Source organism: Nipponia nippon, unplaced genomic scaffold, assembly GCF_047370975.1.
Source record: "Nipponia nippon isolate SJK-2023a ecotype South Korea unplaced genomic scaffold, ASM4737097v1 scaffold_23, whole genome shotgun sequence".
Taxonomy (NCBI): domain Eukaryota; kingdom Metazoa; phylum Chordata; class Aves; order Pelecaniformes; family Threskiornithidae; genus Nipponia; species Nipponia nippon.
This window is the reverse complement of record NW_028262340.1, coordinates 4,101,859-4,122,780: the sequence shown is the minus strand read 5'-3', so window position 1 is coordinate 4,122,780 and position 20,922 is coordinate 4,101,859. Positions and strand designations below refer to the sequence as shown.

General features: G+C 55.2%; 1 protein-coding gene across 4 annotated transcripts in view; it reads right to left on the bottom strand.

The window, feature by feature from the left end:
• Window positions 1-7,385: 7,385 nt before the first annotated feature.
• Window positions 7,386-20,922, bottom strand: part of EPHA10 (EPH receptor A10) — a 45,783-nt gene continuing 32,246 nt past the window's right edge. For 3 of the 4 annotated variants that reach the window (XM_087760635.1, XM_087760637.1, XM_087760636.1), the window contains 8 exons: window positions 19,410-19,535; window positions 17,259-17,444; window positions 16,425-16,486; window positions 16,100-16,303; window positions 14,120-14,269; window positions 13,743-13,936; window positions 13,475-13,639; window positions 7,386-12,960 (listed from right to left, as the gene is read on the bottom strand). In XM_087760635.1, coding sequence (XP_087616761.1) covers window positions 12,846-12,960; window positions 13,475-13,639; window positions 13,743-13,936; window positions 14,120-14,269; window positions 16,100-16,303; window positions 16,425-16,486; window positions 17,259-17,444; window positions 19,410-19,535 — 1,202 coding nt within the window. In that variant the 3' untranslated portion in view covers window positions 7,386-12,845. The remainder of the gene's footprint in view (window positions 12,961-13,474; window positions 13,640-13,742; window positions 13,937-14,119; window positions 14,270-16,099; window positions 16,304-16,424; window positions 16,487-17,258; window positions 17,445-19,409; window positions 19,536-20,922) is intronic. The other variant, XR_015705433.1, reaches the window with a different exon arrangement.

The following is a 20,922-nucleotide window of genomic DNA, read 5'->3' as shown; positions in this document are numbered from 1 at the left end:
TTGCTGTTCCTCACATGAACCGCTGTAATGAATTCTGCTTCTCCTGCAAAGCTGCATTATATCTTCACTTAATTTAACTTTGCCCAGAAACAGCCATAGTGAGAGCAGTCTGGGTGCCTGAGCCTGTTTTTCCCCAGAGACATACAGCATTACCAATTTACATACCACTTACCCCGGGAGCTTGTATTTACAGTCACAAGCCGCTATTTATCCAACACACCAATTGCTGTCACCCCAGAGGACCTAAATCTCACAAAAAACATTTTCATTGCCCTATTAATCTCGTTGTCTCCTGGCGTTTAATAGAATTCACTTAAAAATATTTAACAGCATAAAACCCCCATGGCTGAGTGCCTTCCCTATGCCTGCTTCCAGAGATTGCCCTGCTGCCTCTGTGCTCCGGCCAGCGGGAGCGCGTTGCTCCGCTGTGCTCTTGTCCCTGGCCCTGCAGCCACCGGGGCTTTATGAGCAGGCATGGGCTGCCGGAGCTCCCCAGAGCTGGGGCCACACAGCCCCGGGGCGGCAGCGGCACCGGCAGTGGCACCGGCAGGGTCTGTCTGTCCATCAGAGGCGGTGATTGCACCGAGGCTGGGGGCTGGCATGAGGATCAGGCCAACAGCTTTTGGTTTCCAAGCTGCATCGAGACGGGAGCCTTAGGATCAGCCTGAATGCTGACATTCTCATGGTTTGCCCAGAGAAGACGGCACCGGAGCAGGATGGGGAGAGGCACTGCCAGCGCCTCGGCACAGCCCAAAATGAGCTGCAGAAGGCATCGGTGGGAGATGCTGCCGGTGCATCACGGCACTCGTGACATGGTGGGACGTGGCCGCTTGCAGGAAACAAATTAAGCTGAGCTACTTAAACATTGCAGTGTGTTTTACTCATTGCTAATAAACACAGCCCGCAGCAGGACCTGTGTTGCTGTGCCCCAGCATGGGAACGCGCCTGCCTCTGCCCTGATTCCTCCTGGCTTCATGCTTTTGCTTTAAAAAGCAGAAGACCCATTCCAGGTCTGTGGTCCCCTGGGGGGTCCCTGCCGCCTCTGCCCACCCTGTGCAGCTGTGACGAGGCCAGCTCGCCCGCCACAGGCCTGAGGGGGGCTCAGGGGATGCGCAGCACGTGAGCACCTTGCCCTGCACTGCTGCGTTGGGCTGCGTTTGTGATGTCCTTCCTCTGGTGCTCGTTTGGCCCTTGAGGGCCCATCCAGCCCTTTGCTTCTCTTGTCAGAAAATGCAAAAGCCCCGCCGCTGCCCCATTGCTGCCCCATTGCGCCTGAGCACTCTACAAAGCATCCAGCTATATCAGAGACACAGAATTCCCCTGGGAAAATGTCCGTGAGAACAGGCTGAGGAGAAGGGACTTGCAAGAAAAACCTGAATTGCCCAGGTCTAAGTTCTTATCCAAGTGTGCAAGACTTCCCCAAAGTGCCTCTTTGTAGCAGATGATCTAGGGCTCCAGCGGGGATAAGATGCTGCTGCTTTATTTCAGCTCCATTATGGAATTTAAATACTGTGCAAGTTAATGGAGATGTTTATGACCGTACATAAAGCAGCGAGCTGTGCTCCCATCGCACCGTGCAGGGAGCAGACCAGCTCTCCACAGGCTGCAGGTGCCCAGGGGGTTCATTGCAGCACCTGGAGGGGGTGCCCAGCCTGTGACACCCTGCCCGGGGGTGCTCCTGCCGCCGGCCCCTCCGCAAACAGCTGGCGGCTGCTCTCCAGAGCGCGGGGCTTCGTGCGCGGCACAGCAGGCAGGAGGACGTCCCCAACCCCGCTGCCACAGGAGCCGGCGCTGCCACCGCGGTGGAGATGGCACTCACAGCTGGGCAGCACCACGCTGCTCATCTGTGCTAAATGTTTGTGGGTAAATATTTCATCGCCCATTTGTAAAGGGTGACTTGATGAACATCCACGTTCGGCGGCACTCCCAAGCCTGATGTGGCTGCATCTCTACTGAATGCCTTTGCTCAGCTGTTGCCAATTCCTAGCACTTCATGGAGTTTCTCTCATCTAATGAAAGTTTTATTAGCTGCGATACAGACCCATGCACACAGCCTCCGCATCGCTCCAGTCAGGCTCACTGGCTTTTGCAGCTTGGGGTGCCCCGCTGGGCACCGGAGCCTGCAGGGGCTGCCATGGTGGCAGCGAGGGGAGGTGCTGGCACCGGCAGCGGTCGCGGTGCCCTGCATGGTCTCAGGCTGTCAGCTGGTCACCCAGCCTTCTCCACCACACCAAGCACCGAGGGCAGCTGCTTCTCTGAGAGGTGCCAAGGCCACTTGCCCATTCTAGCAGCCCACCGGCTTGCTCCCAAAGTGCCCGTTTGCACTGAGCTTTGTGAGCAGTTGTGCAACGCTCCTCCTGGCACAACTGATTCCTGAAAGTGTGATCTGCTAATAAACCATTACTTACATCCTCTAAGTCAGGTGCCACCGTAAAGAAGGGGTGGAGGGGGTGGGTGCCTGGGGAGAACACCTTATAAAGGCTCTTCGTTGCAACAGAAACAGCAGAAACCCTCTAAACAACTTCCCATCCCTCGTCTTTCCCCCTTTGCCACCAGAGACCTGCCAGCAAGTTCCATCAAGCAGCTGGGTAAGTTGTCCAGCCAGCAGTGCCAGCCCCATCCCGGGTGGGCTTTGCTTCCGACACCAGGCAGACAAAGCGAAAAAGGCGGTGGCGGGGGCAGGGGGCACAGCCCCTGCCAGCCCAGGGGGCCCTGCTGCCGGGGCTCTGGACGTGGCAGGTTGTCGTAATGCAACAAAAGCAAGGCGGGAAAAGGGCCGGCTCAGGCTCCCCGAGATCTGGCTGTGCAGCAGAGCCTGTGCCGAGGCGGTGGCTTGGGGACTGATCCGGACCCGCTGGCTCACTAATACTGTTCCTCTGCTTTTGTCTGTGCCCCTTCAGCGGTGGCTGCTGCCCAGGAAGGCGGCTGCTGCGCAAAGCGATAACAGCATCCCTTTGTCTGATGCTGAAGGTGCTTGTCGGCCTCGGCAAGATAAAAAGGCCAAAGACATTTATAATTGTGTAATTAAACAGCTCCTGTGCCTTCCAGGCATCTCTTGCTGCTGGGCAGATGGCTCTCTCGTCAGCAGGCAATGGTAAGAGCAAAGGCAGCTAAGGTTAACCGCGGGCGGCTGCGCGGGTGCCACTGGCAGGCACCCAGCCCTGCGCCGAGGCCGCCTGAACCGGGAGGTGCCACAAACCTCAGAACCTGCTTCAGCCCCGGCGCCCCTCAGCCGGTCCCCGCTCTGCAGCGGGCTCAGCCAAGCCCAGCTCAGCTGCTGCCGCCAGACAAGCCCGGGACTGGCACCCCTGTCCCCGCCGGCATGACCAGCGGCAGGGCTGGACGGTGGCTGCGTCTGGCCCCAGCGAGGGATCGGGGGGGGCAGAAGGAGCAGGTCCCTGCAGCCTTGTCTCTGTGCTGGGGGGCTGAAACTGAGCCTGCAGCCTCGGCTTTCATTAGAAGTGGTTTAAGCAGACGGTGTTGGGCCAAAGCAAGGAGGAAGGCCAGAGCCGATGCAAGGCAGGCAAAGTCCTGAGCAGCTGAACACATCCTCAACAACTCTCTCTTAAACTAGCTTATCACGCTGGTGATAATACATTACCTTCAGTGCATTTTCAGCTTTTGCAATTAGCAAAAGGGAATGCAAGCGCTGGAAGTGCTGCAGGCGCAGGGAGACCCGGCTCTGCTGCCCGCCTCCCAGCCAGGGGTAACACACGCTCTCCTCAAGGAATCGGCAGTGCCCCCTCTGTTTTTCCCAAATGATGCGTTTGGGCGCTGCCGTGCCCCAGCAGTCCCTCCGGAGCTGACAGCTGGCTGCACTTCCCAGGATATCGCTCCACCCGTGCATCGCCCACAGGGACACTTTACGTGCTCGTCAGCCGTTTTGCCAAGGGAAAGGCTGACGAGCCCCATGTGGGTTTTTAGCCTTCCCCGGAGCCCCAGCTCACGCTGAGGGTTAGCGAGCAGAAATGTTAAGCGCGTCAGAGCATGGCTCTGAAAGGGCAGAGTGGACACCTTGTCCCTTGCTCTGCAGGACGCCAGGTCTCCGCAGGGCAGCTCTGCTGCTGCTGCTGCACGGCCGTGCCTGCGGGATGGCCATCCCTCCGTGCCGGCTGTCCCTCCGTGCCACCACACAGGCCTTGTCCCAGCCAAGGCGGGCAGTGTGCGGCACTGCCGGCAGCTCGGCACACCGGCTGGGACGGGACCCGTCCTTCGCAGCGAAGTCCTGGGGCAGGAGGAGCTGTGGGGTTTTGGCCGTGCCCCAGCGCGTGCAGCGCTCTTCTTGCACACCGAGACGGTGGGAGATTAATACGAGGAGGAAAGATGCATCCGTCCTGGTGACACTTGAACTGACAGATCGCTGATTATAATGATAGATGGCACCGGCTCTTCCTGATAATTAGCAGTTGTTCATATTTAAAAGTTGCTCTTTCTCCAGAGCCAGGCTCTTTTTAATATTCCCTGGGCATCGCTCTCCTCCTGCCCGTCTCCTTCCCGCGTTGGTCCCAGAGGCAGCGCAGGGAGGATGAGGGACACGCGCCAGCGAGGCCAGCCTTGTCTGACCCCACCATGCCGCTGTCACCGGAGCAGTGGCTCATCCTGGCCTCGTCAGCCAGCAGAGACGGGGCCACGCAGCCTCTCTGCAGTAAGTGTCCAAAAGAGGAATGGGGAAGGTGATGGATTTCATGGCTGAGGCCACTACGTGGGAGCGAGGGGCAAGAGGAGGAGACGCGGCTCTCCCTGAGACAGAGAGCTGCCGTCGGGGCTGGCCGGACACCGCAGCCAGCTGTTCTCACGAGCACCATACAATAAATGCTTTATTTAAAAAAATCCCCCTATATGAGGCAGCACCTGCCGAGTGCTGAGCCCTTCCCTGACTGATCGCTGCTGCGTCTCCTGTTCTGCTGTGTCTCAGCCATAACAGCTTATTGATCCCTCCTTTGTCACTAGAGAGCAACATCCTCCATTGCAGCGCGCGTTCGGCAGCGCTGGGGGTGAGCCGGGGGCACGAGCCTGGGCGTGCAGGGGGGAAGCTCTCCAGGGCGCAGGAGCTGACACCAACACCGCTCAGTCGTGGGCCGGCCGTGCACGGTGTGGTAGCCATGCTGTTTGCTGTGATTTTCCAGACATTTTCCAGAGCTAGTTTTCTTCCTCAAAGACACTGCATATGTCAGAAGCTGGTAAGTTCATTGCTGGATATACAAGACACGTGCACAGTTGCAGACCAGGCTGTAATTTTCCCCTCAAACCTCTGGATCAGGGAAGGAGAATTAGAAGGAGAGAGGTTTTCTCTGGTCCATTGTGCAGAAAATATTTGCAGTCTGGTCAGCTCCATCAGCAGAGGGTGGGGGAAGAAGGGAGCAGCGGCTTCAATGTCAGCCTGGGCAATCCATCACCGCAACAGGGCAGTCGTAAAACTGCGAGCACTAAGTTATAAGGACAAAGCTTCCAGCTCAAACAGGGCAGGGAGACGCTGACACTGCTCAGTGCAGCAGCTTGACCCAATAAGCCAGAAAATCTGCCTGCATGGCAGGCAATGCAGCGAACTGCTGAAGCGTGGCCCTGCCGTGGGACAGCCGGGGAACTCTGCTCCCTGGGTGGCAGAGGGGAAGGAGCCCCTTTTGTGCCATTAATTAATGCCAGCTAATTATACAGGTGTGTAACAGCTCATTTCCAGGCAATTACCTTCCTTATTTTTTTTTTTTTTTTTTTTTTTTTTACTCAAAGCATCAAGTGAGATGAGCTCAAGCCTGCCGCACCAGACAGGAGAAGGGCTCCCAGGTCTGAAAGCTGGGACCAAGGCTTAGACCAGGGAGGGGGCCCAGAGCTGCTGGCTGCCATGCAGGTGGCCGTGGCTGGGCAGCCGAGGCCGTGGACCTGGGGCCAGGCAGCCGTGGCCGGTGCCCGCTCTGACCGTCTTTCACACTGACCTTTCCTGGTGCTGCTGCTGCTTTCTTGGCTATCTCTGCAAGCTGCTGCACACAGCCTACGGCAGACTCATCTCCGTATGACACGATCTCAGTTATTAATGGCTCGATTATATGGCATGCCGCAGCCTTCGCCTGGCACGTTCCCTGGGGGAGCTTCCCCTGCCCACGCACACGGGAGCACCACAGGGCCGACCGCGCGGTACCTTTGCCGTCACTCCTGCCCACCCGCCAGCCCCGAGGGAGGGCGATGTCTGCAGCTGGAGACCCCCCCCCACCCCCAGCATCACCCACGTCCTCCACTGCACCCCCCGTTGTCTGTACTGGGGGTCCCCAGCCAAGACCGTGCCAGGAAGGTGACAGAAGAGGGGTAAAACCACCACCCGTGGACCACGGGAGACACGAGTGCAGATAACTCCAGGCAAAAAAATACATCTGCTCGGCTGTGACTTGCACTCCACTATTCATAACCCTGCTTCGCAGCTCTAATTATTTCTTTATAGTGCCAATATAGCCCTGGCCAGGCTCCTAGTGAAGACTGGCTGAATTAATTGATCGACAGAAGGCAAATAGACTTCACCCATTTTAAGCACCCATTCAGTTCCTTTTTCCTAGCAGCTGTCACTGCTGTCAGCATACCGAAACGAGGCTTTTGTACATGTTCTTTGGCACTAAGCAGCCTAAGAAAAAGAGAAGAAATGCAAACTAGTGGAAGAGTCGCATCGAATTATTTCTAAATATTATTGTTTGTGCAGTGTGCGCATTTAACATGCTGGCCATACACTGCTTGCATTTACTCAATTAAACAATTAATTACACGCCTTGAGCACAGTAACTCTGCAGTGTTTTCCCTCTGCTCAGCAGCATCCCCACACTTACCCAGCCACACATATATTAAACTGACAATTGCACTTGTATTGACAGCTCCACGCCGCGAGCACTTCCAAGGTTATCTGGTCCTCAGGGTGACGGGAGGGATTCCCGCCTGCCCAAACAGCACCTGGCCTGGCAGGCCAACCGAGGGACCTCTGTCCACAAAACACAGACGCTGTCCTAGTTAAGTAATGGTTTTCTCCCACCCTAACAAGAATCCACCATCCCGAGTCCCACCCTTGCTGCCACCTCTGCAGCAGGAGCAAAGGCTCTCATCTTAGCACATGGGCTATTTAACAAAACAATGCGTCATTTCACACCTCGCTGCTACTAAAACTAGTCCTTACCTGACACTTGCTACCCTCGCTGAAGTGCTACTTGCCATCAGAACACCTGAAATGACCCACACAGACAAGCCAGGGCAGAATTAGTGGTTGTTTTTACTTAGGTATTTAGGTATCTCATTATTGCAATCTTTAAACATAGTTCAATAAATACAAAATTAACAAAAATGTCAATAGATCTTTATTATCATTTATTATTATTATTCTTATTTATTCCAAACCAACAGTGATTCCCTGGAGATGTCTGACTATAGTTCAAACATGAAATGCACACAGTGTCCCTTATGATATTATATTACATTTGTTTCAAGCTTATAAAAATATATATTGACTTCTCAAGTATGTATTTACAGTATATAACACGCGTTCAATGAATATCCAAAAGCATCTGGAGATGAACCAACTTGATTCCAGTTTTGGTTTCGTGCCGGGGGGGCGTTGCAGGGTGCCGGCGATCGCAAAGCCGCGTGTCCTGCCCGCGCCGAGCAGCGCCACGTCGGGCTGCGGCCGGAGCTTCCCCAATTCTGACTCCAGCACATGGTTCCTACCCCAAGGCTGCCTCAGGCCTTTGGCCATCCCCGGAGCTGGGAGACACGGCCCTTGGCCCCACTCGCTCACGCACCCCTATAGCACCGTAGGGTCTGGCACGCCCAGGGGCCTGATCCTGCAGGCGCTGTGCAGGACGCAGCGCACAGACCGGCCGTGCGGTTAGGATCCATCCTTCTGACCTCGCAGAAAACAAGATATGCCACAGGAGGGGAGGATTCGGGGACCGCAGATGAAGGAGCTCAGGGGAAAGGGTCTCTCCTGCAAGAGCCTTCCTGCAGAGCGGAGCCGCAGCGAGCAGCAGGAATCGCTCTCCTGCCACCCCAGGGCAGGCTGTGCTCCACCTTTTCTCACCGGCAGAGAGGAACATCTACTGGAGACGTTCCCAGAAGGAATCTCAAGCAAAGCCCAGAAACAGGAGGTTTCCTGCTACTGCGTCAGGGCAGCACGGTGCACTGTCCGGCCTCCCAAAGGCCGGCTCTGAAGACGCGAGGCTGGACGCCGGGTCCGCGTCGCTGCCCCCCCAACAGCACCCGGCCTTCGGCTGCTGACCTGCGCTTCCAGAGGATGCGCAATGGAAACAGCCTCCTGCTTTACAGTCGCAAGGCACCAACAGCCGCCGGGACACGCTGAGGGATCAGGGTTGCTTACCAGGTGCTTCTCCGGAGAAGAACGGCCAACGGTCCCATCCGCGCACAAGCTTAGACACACTTGCTCTGCTCCTCTAATTCATAACTGGCCTCCACTCTGTGTGAGCATCTAAAATCTAATCTTCTCGTAACTCTATTTATTAGCTCCAGCAAAGCCTGCAGATTACAAAACACTCGCTCTTTTTTCTTGCGTGAACAAGCCAATTAAGGCCAACGCTGCTGCAGTGAGGCTGAGCCTGCTTGGCCGGTCCTGAGCCCTTATTAGCACCGACAGGATCGGGGCTTCCCCGCAGCCAAGGCAGAAGCAGCCTTGCACCGTGTCAGAGGCTGGATGGGCGAAGAGACTGAAATCATTTTGAGGCATTTCCCTTGGTCGAGCAGCTTCAAAACAGCGTTGCTAATTAATTTAATTATAAGGCATTGAACACTTCCCCAAAGAGACGTGCTGAGAGGATGCAAGCTAATTTTAAAATCATAACAACAATCTATAACTTAATCTGCTCATTTCATTATCTTCAGCGTTGATGAGGAGCTCAATTAAATGCGTTTATTGTTGCAACAAGCTAAGCTAGAAAGCATACTTCCATTATGTGTTTTTTCTTTTCTTTCTTGAAGGAGAGGCCAGGAAAGCAAATACCTCTTGTTTCTGATGAGTTAGAGCACAGTCCCATCCACGGAACCTTACTGTCTGAAAGAAACAGCTTTCTGAAACACCACATCCGAGTCCCTCACCAGAGTAAGTCAGAAAAGTAATTAAGCACTGAATTTCTCCTGGGAACAGCTAGAGAGACTCAAAGAAATGACGCCTTCAATTCTGATTGTGCTAGAGAATGTAGTACGGGAGCCTAATTCAGTAGGGAAAACACTAAAGAAATGATTGAAAGATGGTCGCATTTTCACTCGGAGTACTCTGGCACAGAGCAAGCATCTTAGCAGTACCCAAGCGAACGGCACAGGAGGCTGCAGGGCTGCCAGCCCCATGCAGAGCTCAGCTGCTGTGGGAAGGCAGGGACCCCTGCCCACACGCCCACGGCAGCTCCCCAAGGCACCCACAGCTCCCCGCAAGCCACCGGAGCCCAGGAGAAATTGCCATGACTCTAGAAAAGCTGCGCTGAGGTTTCTCTCTCCAGCAGGCAACGCTCAGAGGGCCCCAGGAGCAGATCCCGGCAGCTCTGAGAGCGGCCGCGGGCTGCACCCAGAGCCGGCCCCTCCTTGCATCCCTGACTTTGGAGACAGGCTCTGTTCTGGGGGGGTTCAAGAGGAACGTGTCGCTGTGTGCTCACGGCCAGGTCCGTCTCCCAGACTCTGGAGCGCGCTGTCACCTTGTCACCAAGCCCTGGATTTCCCCAGACCTCCCTGAAAGCAGCAGCCCCGACCTGGAGCCAGCCCCTCCGGCGGTGACCTCCCAGCGAGGCTCCCAGCATCCCGATGCAGGAGGCTGCTGGAAACGCCAGCGGACAGGGCAAGAGCAGGGAGAGGAGGGAAAGGATCTGGAATCAAGTTGGTTCAACTCCCTGCCTAGAGAACTATAATATACTTTCTCTATAGATAAAATGTAAACATAAAGAGCATACAAATTGCACTTGATCCTTGGGATCTGGCATTTCTACCAAATGAAGGTTTCGGTTCACCGTTATTACTCTTCTGGGTGTGAAACAGCAGGATGGCGAGTGACCAACCAGTCTGGACACGTGCCAAACTTAAAGACAAATTATTTCTGTTAAAAAAAAAACCTAACCACGTGAGAACGGGGAATGTTGTTTAAACTGCAGAGGCGGCAGGAAGGAGAGAGCTTGTTTACCCTGGAGAGCAGCAAACTCCCTGGAGCGCGCCCAGCACTCGCACGCTGCCAGGGCAGCTCCGTCTGCGCCCGCAGACCCAAAAGGAGCCCAAAACCTGGGTGGGGGAAGGTGCCCTTCTCCCTGCCAGCCTGCAGCGCTGGGGCTGCAGGACCCGAGCGCGGCTGGGAGCGCGTGGTGCTCACCACGGCACTGCCTGGGAACGCTGGCACAAGGCAGAAAATTGACAAACCTGGCACCTTCTTGAGACCACTGGTCGGTGAAGTTCAGGCAGAGAGTTCTGATCTCTGATGCAATCAAGCTAAAATATCTGAAAAAAGTGAAATCTTGTCATTCGCGAGCACTCCTGGACCCAGCCTGGCCACGCAGCCGAGCCAGAAGAGCCCGAAGGCCAGTGAAAAGGAAACCACCGCGAATGAGGCTTTACTAAACAGAACCTGGATCCCTACAGTAACGTGTTCTGCGAAGGTCAGCACGCCCAGGACATCCACCAGCACCTACGGTTGTGCCACCCTGCTTAAGCATGACCAGGAGAGAAGGAAGATGCCCGAGCAGGGCAGGTGCTGTGCCGGCCCCGCAAGAGGCTGCCTTAGGGCCCTTCGCTCAATCGTCATTTAGATCCTCATCCCCTCGGAGCAGGCTAACAGGAGGATCTGACTCGAACAGATCTCCAGCCACACTGTGAACATCTCCCACACCATTCCTTCCCTTTGTAAATCTTTGCCTTTCATCATTAATAATTCACTTGCAATACTTACAGAAGATAATAAAAGGCCTACAAAACTCTGTACAAGGCTGCAAAGACCCATTTAATTAACTAACTTCAAGGAAACTTGTATTATTAAGCAGATGCTATTTATGTCTACTGTCAGGGATCAGGCCTGCGTCAGCGGGAGCTGCCAGCGTGCAAGGCAGGCAGTACTGCACTACCGTCTGCAACAAAATAAAGTGCTGATGTGCCCTGGTTTGCCTGGATTGCACAGCAGGATTTCAGGGATCCCACGGATGCAATGGTCGGTTCTGCCCAAGCCCCGTGCGCGGTCCCTTCAGCACAGCCCCTGCACCCGCTTCAAACACCCAGACCCGGGGTGCAGAGGCTGTGGGTGCTGCGGGGCTCGCTGGCACTGCAGCCCTCCGGCACGGATCTCCGCCTAGTTGTTACCCTGCGGTGGAAAACTGGTGCCCTGGCACGGCCAAGCAGGACACTCTGGGCAGGCTGCTGCCTTTCCCTGCCCTGCTCCCGACCGGGCACAGGGCAGCCGGCGGAGGAGGGGAAGGGCACTCGCTGCAGCTGAGGTGGCCCTTCCAGCGGCCGGGGGCACGCTGCCCGAGCAGACATGGGAAGCATCCACCCAAAGCACAGCCATGCCCGCTACCTGTCTGACTCCAAACCAATTCCCCGGTTTTCATCCCATTTCTAGCTGAATTGGGAGGTTCCTTTCTGCTGCTGTGGGTTGAATTAGTGCTGTTCATAAAACCTTTTCCCCTGCAAAAGCTTCCAGACCTAGAGAGGGAAGAGCACTTGTCCATCTACCGCTCTGAGGCAGAGCGGACACCTCTGAGCAGGATGCTCCGGCTCAGCCGACAGCAGGGAGTCCCCAGGCCCTGGCATCGGCCCACGGCTGTGGGCACACAGCGACGCTCTGCCTGCTCTGCTCCGCAGCCTAGGGCACAGCAGTCAGAGCCCATCACAGCTGCCCACAAAGCCAGCGAAGGCAAGATGCAGGATGCTCTGCCCGCCAAACTGCATGGCAAGAAGCAGGGAAGAGAGGCTAAAGTAGCAACAGACGCTTTAGCATCAGTCCTGCGCGGGCCACAGGTCTCTGCGGGCAGCAGAGAGCTGCCTGCTGTTTTGCTCTGGTCTGTAAGTTCCCACCCCACTGCTGGGCTCCAGCAGTAAAACGAGGGACCGAGACCGGCACAAAAGGCAGCGAAGGCTGAGAGCATCAGCAGGGCAGCCCAAGGGCTCCACTGCTTGCCCTCTCTTGGCTATGGCTCTCTTCATCAAAGCTTTTCATTTCTTCCCCTGAAATTATCTTGTCAAGAGAGCCTTAGAAACCATTCGGCACCATTTGCTCTGCACTTTAGTGGAGAATATTTGTTTTTGTTCACCAACTGTGGTGTCAAGACTCAGTGAAGTAACTCTTGGAGCGGAAGGGACGCAGCTGGGAAAGAGTTTCCTTCAGCATAGCAGATGGGGAAAGTCACCTTCCAGAAGTTGGGCGCTGGGTGTGAGCTGTGCTCCGGTCTCTAAAAATAAAAGCAATAAAAGCTCCTTGTGGGGTTGCTAGAACATGTCAGGTTGTATAAAAATACCCATGGATTTCACCAGTAGGATGCTAGATAAGAAAATGCTGTCAGCTCTAGATTAAGACAGTGCACAAATGTCCATCCACCCTGTTAACCTAATTACCACATGAAATGGCATCATTACAGTTTGACTCATCTTACAAAACAGTGCTAGGGAGAGCCACAGCCACCTAGGCACACCGCACACGTCCCAGGAATCCTTGCCTTCCCTGGCACCGGGGACGGGAAGCCCTGCTCTCTTGCCACGTGGAATGACTTGTTTGGCAGCAGCCCAGTGATTCCTACATCCCACCTGAAACTGCGAGGTTTCAGAGATTTGGTCCAGTTTGGGGCCGGCGGGCTGTCTCCTCCCCGGGAGCGCCGGGTCAGTGCTCCGCGCCTCCGCAGGGGGCTGCTTCACACCTGCACGCCTCGGCCGTGCATTTGGATCACCTGGGCCCGGAGGGTCTGGATCCCGCTCAGGATGGTCTTCTGGTGCTCCGCCAGCGTGATCCCCAGGCTGAGGACATCTCTGCAAAACAAACCCCGCGTCAGCCATGAAAAACAAAGCCCTAACTGTAAAGTGCCCCGACACCGACTGCTCCCAGGCAAGGGCAGCGCAGGTTTCAGACTATCAGGCTACTGCAGACCTGCCAGAGTAAGAAGTCCCCAACTTGTTGTCCCAGCCAAAGCAATGCAGACCTGACTGGGAATCCAGGGGTAACACATGCAGCACACCAAGCGTGAGATGGCTCCTGGCCCTGCCGCCGGCGTAACAGGTTATCAGTAAATTGCATTCGATTTGACTCTGCTTTCTGGAAGGGACAGGCAACACTACTTTTGCCAGAAGCTACAGGTTTAAATCTCAGCTTCAAAAACCACCAAGATGCACAACACACGCAGCCCAGCTCACAGTGAGCTCTTACAGCCGTGTTTTGGAAGATCTGTCCTCTTGTTTAGCGACACCTGACTGTAACTGCAAAGCAGAGCTCGCTCACGCTGCACCCAGCGACATGAGGTTATAGCCAGGAAACCAGTTCACTTACTGGGCTGTCATCCTGGCCACCGATTCCAGGTAGCAGTAGCCCGCAGCGGTGAAGTTGTCTTTGTACCTGCCCATTTCTATCGCTTCCAGCCACTCGCCCACCGAGCTGAAAGACGGGAAGGCTGAGAAGGTCCGCTCGGTGAGGGGGATGGACGTGCTGTGGGACCTGCCAACAAAACGGGGCGGTGAGGAGGGAGCGGGGCACGGCACGCCTGAGGTGGGAACCGGGGGGCAAAGCAGGACAGGCAGCAAAGCGAGAGGGCGGTCACCTGGTGCACATGGAGCTGGGGCACTTTGGGGGCTCCGGGCTCTGCACCATCTTGCTGAGGATGTTGTGGATGTGCGAGAACTTGGGTCTCTGGTTGCGGTCCTTCTGCCAGCAGTCGAGCATGAGCTGGTGGAGGGGTGGCTGGCAGTTCACCGGTGCGGGCAGGCGGAACCCGTCCTCCACAGCCTTCATCACCTGCAGCGGCAGAGGAGGGCAGAGGGACGGGGTCAGGCACTGCAATGCAGATCCCTGGTGCAAACCTCCCTCCTCATACCCCGCCTGGGGAGCAGCAGCAGCTCCGCCACGCACCACAGAGCCACCTGCACACCATTAGCAATGACAACATCGTCATCTACCGCGTGGCTGCCGGGGACTCACGTCCTGGTTGGACATGTCCCAGTAGGGTCTCTCGCCGTAGGACATGACTTCCCACATGACGATGCCGAAGCTCCACACGTCGCTGGCTGGACTGAAGTGGTGATACTGGATGGCTTCGGGGGCCGACCACAGCACCAGGCTCTTCCCACGCTGGATGGGCAGAAGGGGAGAAACGACGTGCTCGCACAGCAGGACATAGCTGCGGCACGCAATTCCCGGGCAGTCGTTCGTCGTGCCCTGCCCAGCATCGCAGGGTGGACACCAAGCAAGCCCACATGCCACATGCAGGTTTAGTACTAGGAGAAAACTTCTGCCTCAATTTGTTTTAAAATGGTCATGCAATCATATGCTGCATGGGAGTGCGAATCCTGAAATATTAATGGGAGAGGAGAATGTCTCTGGGAAGAGCTGATGGCATTTTATACATTAATATTTAATGAAAACCATTTCAGAGCTGTGCAAACACACAGTCCCTCCACCCTGGCTTGCTCTCCTGTAATTAGCAATCCCGTCTAGGCATCTGCAGAGCTCTCTGGATGCACTAGGGGAAGCAAGTGACAGACACCGCACCTAATTGTAATTAACAGCAGGGAGACCTTGACCCCAAAGCCACAGCCCCGCTGCACCGCACGGGCTCAGCGGGCTGCTCCGTACCCGGCAGCACGCCAGCGCCAGGGCGACTCTGCTCGAGAGCTTTGCGGCACAACAGCCACGGCTGAGCTACAGCTCTGCAGGCAACGCTCGCCACGTCCAGCGAGGGGGGGTTGCGCTGTGCCAGGGACTCTTTGGGACGGTGGTGGTCTCCCTACGGAGCGCACAGAGCATGCCTCCCTGCAGCTACTGATAATGGCTGCAAAAGTTCTCCAAGACTCTTTCTGCCACCAGCCTGCTCTGAGCTGGCAAATGACTGCGGCTCCTGGCAGAGCGTGGGCCAAACCCTGCAGACAGGCTCTTGCCCCTGGGACACCCAGACCCCGCACTGGGACACAGGCACCGGGTCCCTGCAGGCAGCGCACATCAGCTGCTGCCTCCTTGGCGCTGCCCAGTGCTCCCTGCAAACAATAAATGCTCATTTGATTGAGGAATCAATGCTCTTTAAAATATTAATGCCTGGTTAATGTGATGCACTAACAGCCCCAGCTGATACCGGGCGGCTGCAGGGTACCAAATGAAATACAGCTTATTGCTCTGTGGTTAGAAATGCATTGACGCAGCCTCAAGTGAAACGCGCTGAAGCGGTGTGTGGAAGAAGCGGGGACGGGGAGTCGGCTCCAGCGAGGGGCTGCGGGGCCTCGGGGGCCCACGGGGTGCCCGCCCAGGTCGGCAGGCAGGGGCAGCCCCCCGGCTCCATGCCCAAGGGCTCCCGGGCAGCTTCTCCAAGCGCACACAGGCGCTCGGGAGACACGCTGGCTAGCAGAGCTGACGAGGCATAAGGGTGAATCAAGCAGGACTTAAATTCTTAATTGAAAACCATGAATTTCATTACAAGTGATAAAACAGACATAAGGAACCCTGAGGCTGCCAGGGCTGCCTGCAGCCACCCACCGCCTCTCTGCCAGTTCGTGCAGACGTGCGGCAGGGCTGCGGCCAGAGGAAGAACGGTGCTGGGCAGCTGCTGTGAAGTTCCCTGGCTAAACACATTTGATTTCTAGCCGAGAAAGAAGCTGTTAAGATGCAGAGCCTGCATTCATACATGAGGAAGAACATAGGAGCCTAGGAAAAATACTGGTTCTGGAGTAGGATTGCTATATGTGTTATTAACTCCACCTGTGGAAGCTGGCTGGCTTTGGATTTGATCCTTATTCAGCATTCAGAGCAGGCTGAAAACCTCTCCAGTGATGCCAGCCCCCGTCCAAGCACTCCTGGCCATGGCCGTGCATTGCAGCCAGGGAGATCCACCTCTGCGGAGGTTTTGTAGCCATTCTGTCAGCATTTTGCTTTCGGGGAATGTTGACAATAGAATTTGGAAATGCAGCTTACCATGGTGGAGAAGATGGTCTCCATCTTATCTTCTTGTGGCCGCCTGAAACCAGTTATTTTGCAAGCCAGGCTGCTGTTCACAAGGACTTTGTGGGCAGCAAGGCTTTTATGTATGTAACCCATCTCTGCCAGGTACTTCATGCCAGAGGCAATCCCCTGCAGCATGCAAACCAGCTGGGTGGCCGTGAACTGTCCCTCGTGTTTCTGTAAAAAAAAAAAGAGGACAAGCCAAAGGTGAGTGATGCCCAGTTCAAGGGGGCACCGCCAGCAGAGCCCCAGCGGGTGGCAGACCCCAGAAGTTACCGCCGGCTCCCACAGCACTCACCCTGAGAAAAGAGTCCAGCACACCGTTGCCCATGTACTCCATCACTATCATCATGGTACTCCCTGCACGGACAGACAAGGAGCAGCGCGTGAGTCCTGCCCGTTGCTCAGGCAGCTCTAACACTGCGGGGGTTAGAAATCCAGGTGCTAACCTCCAGCGCGGTCAGCCTGCGCTGCCTGGCTATCAAGGGAGGCAAGGACTTTATCTCAGACAGTTTGCAACAAGCAGTGGGTCCGAGGCTTTCTTGTCATTCCCAGCTGGGATCCCACTGGATCCCAATATCAGAGGCTCCTTTTATCAGGGCACTGAACCACATCACAAAGGAGGACAGCACTACCCAGTGAAAGCAAAAGCAACCAGCTCAGCCCAAGACTCAGGACAGAAATACTTCCTTACCTAATAAAAAGGCTTGTTAAAATCAGCACACGTGCCCACGTTTCTTTGGATTTACATGAATATCCATTTAACTACAGCATCCACAGACTAGTTCAGCACACGCACTCCCACGAGAGCCCGGAGCAGTCAGAGTCATCTGTTTCACTGACAGAACCTCACTTCAATTTGCTTTTATTAAGAGCGCACGGTTTTGCTGCTAAGCCAGTCCTACTACCTGGATTTATTAATCTAGCTGTAAGCATTTTATTAATCATCAGAATGCTAAAATAGCTAAGACATGAGGAAACACCTGATTTCCAGAGAGCCAACAGTACCGCACCACCAGCACCAGGTCACCGCTCCAAAGCGACAGCTGAAGCACATTGCCTGCCCAGGAGCCTTCCCCCACTGCGCGTGGCTCAGGCCGCCCCGCGGCGTCCAGCCCGGGACCCCCCTCACCTCTGGTGATGACCCCCTCCAGGCGGATGACGTTGGAGTGATCAAACTGGCCCATGGTGCACGCCTCCGCCAGGAAGGATCGCTGCTGCTTCTCCGAGCACCCTGCCCGCAGGGTCTGGATGGCCACCGGCAGCTCTCGCTTGCTGGGCAGCTTCAGGCATCCCCGGCAGATTTCTCCAAACTCTCCTGCACAGCAAAGAGATGAGTTAAACAGCGTCCATGGGAGGACGCCCCTCGCAGCCCGCTGCTCAGCACCGCGCCTTCCCAGAGGATCCCTGCAATCGCGCTCACACCGCTCCTTCGTGCGCTGTCACAGATCCCTCTGCCATTTCCAGATCGCGAAAGAATGAGCTACCTGCTAGCTGACTTCATGGCTTCCTCACAGCTTTTGGTATCGTTGTGTAAGGGCAATGTTTTACTGAGCGGTTGCAATGCACTATAAAGACAGGTTATGTGTATACGCACACCTGCTACAAAGCAAAGGGCAGCAGTTCTCTTCTGGGAAGTCAGCTTCCCTTTAGGGGTTATCTTCTTGCTTTGGGACCATAAAGTGCATTTCTGTAGCACGAGGGATGTGTCTTGCTGTGGGTGCTAGGCGTTGGAACAGGCTGCCCAGGGAAGCGGCGCAATCACAGTCCCTGGAAGTGTTCAAAAAACGTGTGGATGTGGTGCTTAGGGACATGGTTTAGAGGTGGACCTGGCAGCGCTAGCTAACGGTTGGACTCGATGATCTCAGAGGTCTTTTCCAACCTTAATGATTCTATGACTTTCCCATCGTTAATCACAGGATTTGCCAATCCATAAACTCAGAAACACGTGGAGCCCTGCATGGCTGCAAGTTTCCCCCACAGAGTCTGTTTTGCCATCTTCCCCCACCTTTGCTGAACACACAACCCTTCCCACAAGTTTAGCATCAGCATGTGATACTAAAAACGTGTGACAATGCAACGCAATTGCTTCTTCCTCTTCCTACACCTTTAAGCCATTCGTTCCACGCTCTGCTCAAGTGCATATTGCGCTTTTTCCCCACGAGAAGAAGATTAACCCCCCGCCCTCGAGTTCGTGCTCCCTGGGCCTGGCCCATTCTGCTTCCCAGCTCAGCCCGTGCATCTTTGAGCCAGAGCATCCCACTCTGCACAGCCACACTCTTGACAACAGGAGCTATCAAATTCATAACATAAAAGGCCAATATTGCCTTTACAGCAAAAAATGCGTAGCTATGAAAAGCTTTATTGATTTCAAAGCCTGGTACTTGTTAGGGTCAGCAGAGAGACAAACGCACTCCCAAATTCCTTATATTTAAATGTCTTCCTGACTGATTTTTCTTGGTTTTTCCAACACCAATTTGCTTCTGAAAGGTATATGAGATTAGTCTCAGCTGCTCCACTCAGCAGCTACAAAGACAACCTCCTCTTCTCCTCAAGTGTCCTCTTCCCTTCAACACTGTCCTTTAAGCTGGTGGGCAAGCCCTTCCCTCGTCCCTTCCTCCACCTCTTCTTTTTCTGCAGCTGAATTTATCTTTAGAAAAAGAAACGACAAAGAATAATCGTGTTTTCCATGTTCTGGCACACATTAGTGATTAAGGCTTTAGGGCCCAGTGAGGGGATTTTAATTTGCTTTTAAGTTTTAGGCAGTGAAGTTGATGAAAATCAATAAATCATTAGGTTCACATATTTATAAATAGTTTTCATGCTGCTGTCAAACTGCCCAGATGCAGATAATTGCTGATGCTTTCTGGTCCATGCCTCACTCGGTTGGCTGTACTTAGTGCCTCAGAAAAACAAATGGGAATGCGAAATCAAGCTCCCGAACAAAATACTCACCAGCCCCACTCCCATCTCCCTGCTGCGAGCATGTACCCCCCTGGGACAAGAGCAAGAGCAAAGGGCCGCGGCGCTGACGGTGCCAGAGGATGAGGAGCTGCCTTGGCAGCCGCCGGCAAGGCGGGCAGAGCCCACGGACAGCGGCAGGAGGGCCGGCACGCGCTCACGGCACTGCGGGTTGGGCAGCACCGCAGCAGCAACGTCACGGCACTACCGCGGCCCTGCGTGCCGGGGGAGCGCTCCGGCTGGGCACAAGCACAGCCACCTCCCCGCGGCACGGCCACCGCCCCGGTGCCCACCACAGAGGGGCCGGCGAGGAGGAACTTGCCTGTCCCAATGATCCTCTCAATTTTAATACTAGCGTTATCCAGCTCTTTGGCAAAGAGGTGCACGGCCTGCGTGAGGTCTTCGCAAGTGTCAGGGTCGATGTACGTCCTCCTGGTTGGTATTTTAACTGCAGGAAAGCAGAAAAGCACAAAGGGCACGTGAGAAAGGCTGGGCAGGGCTCCCGCCTGCCTGTCCCAGGAAACGCACTCGCAGGTTATCCATCTCCAGCTCTGCTGGCAGGATTAACTTGCCACCTTTTTATAAGCAAAGCAAAAGACTTGACTTTAACGTAGCTAGGAAATTTCTTGTGGGATTAAATGATCGTAACCGCTCTGCTCCACTGCCACAACCCCTGGGTTAAAGGAGAGCAGCTCCTTCACTCTAGTGCAGCTCCCTCCCAGACTGAGCCTATCTGCCACTCACGCTAAGCCTCGAGTATCCAAATCGTCTCTGTTCCCAATCTCTAGGAGAGATAATTATAGTAACGAACAACAGCCATGTTCCAGGTTCCCTCGATTAGCAGCATGGGCAGCACAATACCTCCCACAGGTGCCTACCATCTGCTGCACGGCAAGCGACCCTGCCTAGGAGCATGTCCAGGAGAACTGCGCGGAACGAGGCTGACCTGCTTACAGCAGCCCCTGCGAAGCTCCCGAGGGGAAACAGCCGCCCGCTTGCTGGGGCTTCCTCAAAACCCTAATTCACATTTCCTGAAAACGAACAGGCAAAACAACAGCCGAAGCACGTCGGCTCTGCCGCTCGCCCTGCTAGAGCGCTGCCGTGTCTCCTCCTCTCCCTGGGCGAGGCAAGGAGGGCGACGGATGTTTGGCATGAGCTGCTTGGCCCGTCCAGGACCAGCACACAGGCAAACGGCGGAGCCCTCCTGCCCCTGGGAAGGGGTCATGGCACGCAAGGCTTCCCTTCCACCTCGGCTCCATTCGCCTTCCCGACACCGGGCAGCTGCCGCGCTCCCCTCGCCCCGCACAGAAAACCTTCAGCAAACTCCCAAGGGCAGCGCAGCAGCACGAGGCCCTTCAAAGCCAGGAGAAACGGCCAAGCTGCATCCGAGAAGCACGCAGGCTCTGCTGCTTCCAAAATGCTTCGGGGAGCAGAAGAGCACGTGTGCGCTTCACGGGCACATGCCAGGAATCAAATAAACTCATCAGTCCTGACATCTGAATTTCCTTTGACAACAGTTGTCTGTAAAATTATTGTTGCTCAATAATCAAGAGTAGCCCCAGAAAACAAAGCTGTATTCTCATGTAGCCGTTTGCGAAAAGCTGACGGAATAATTCACGTGCCCCGTGGAAAGCTGAAAACATCTCTCCATCCTTTGGCACGGCAGTGACCTATGTGCGGGAAGGCTGGACACCGGCTTATGAAGCTGTCAAGCCTGCCATCCCCAGAGAGCCTCGCTGTGCTGAGCCCCTGCTCGGGGATAACGTGGGCTGACAACACTTCTAAAGCAAGGATTCAGGGCTGCTTTGTCAGGAGCTTGGTTATTAATAGCACTA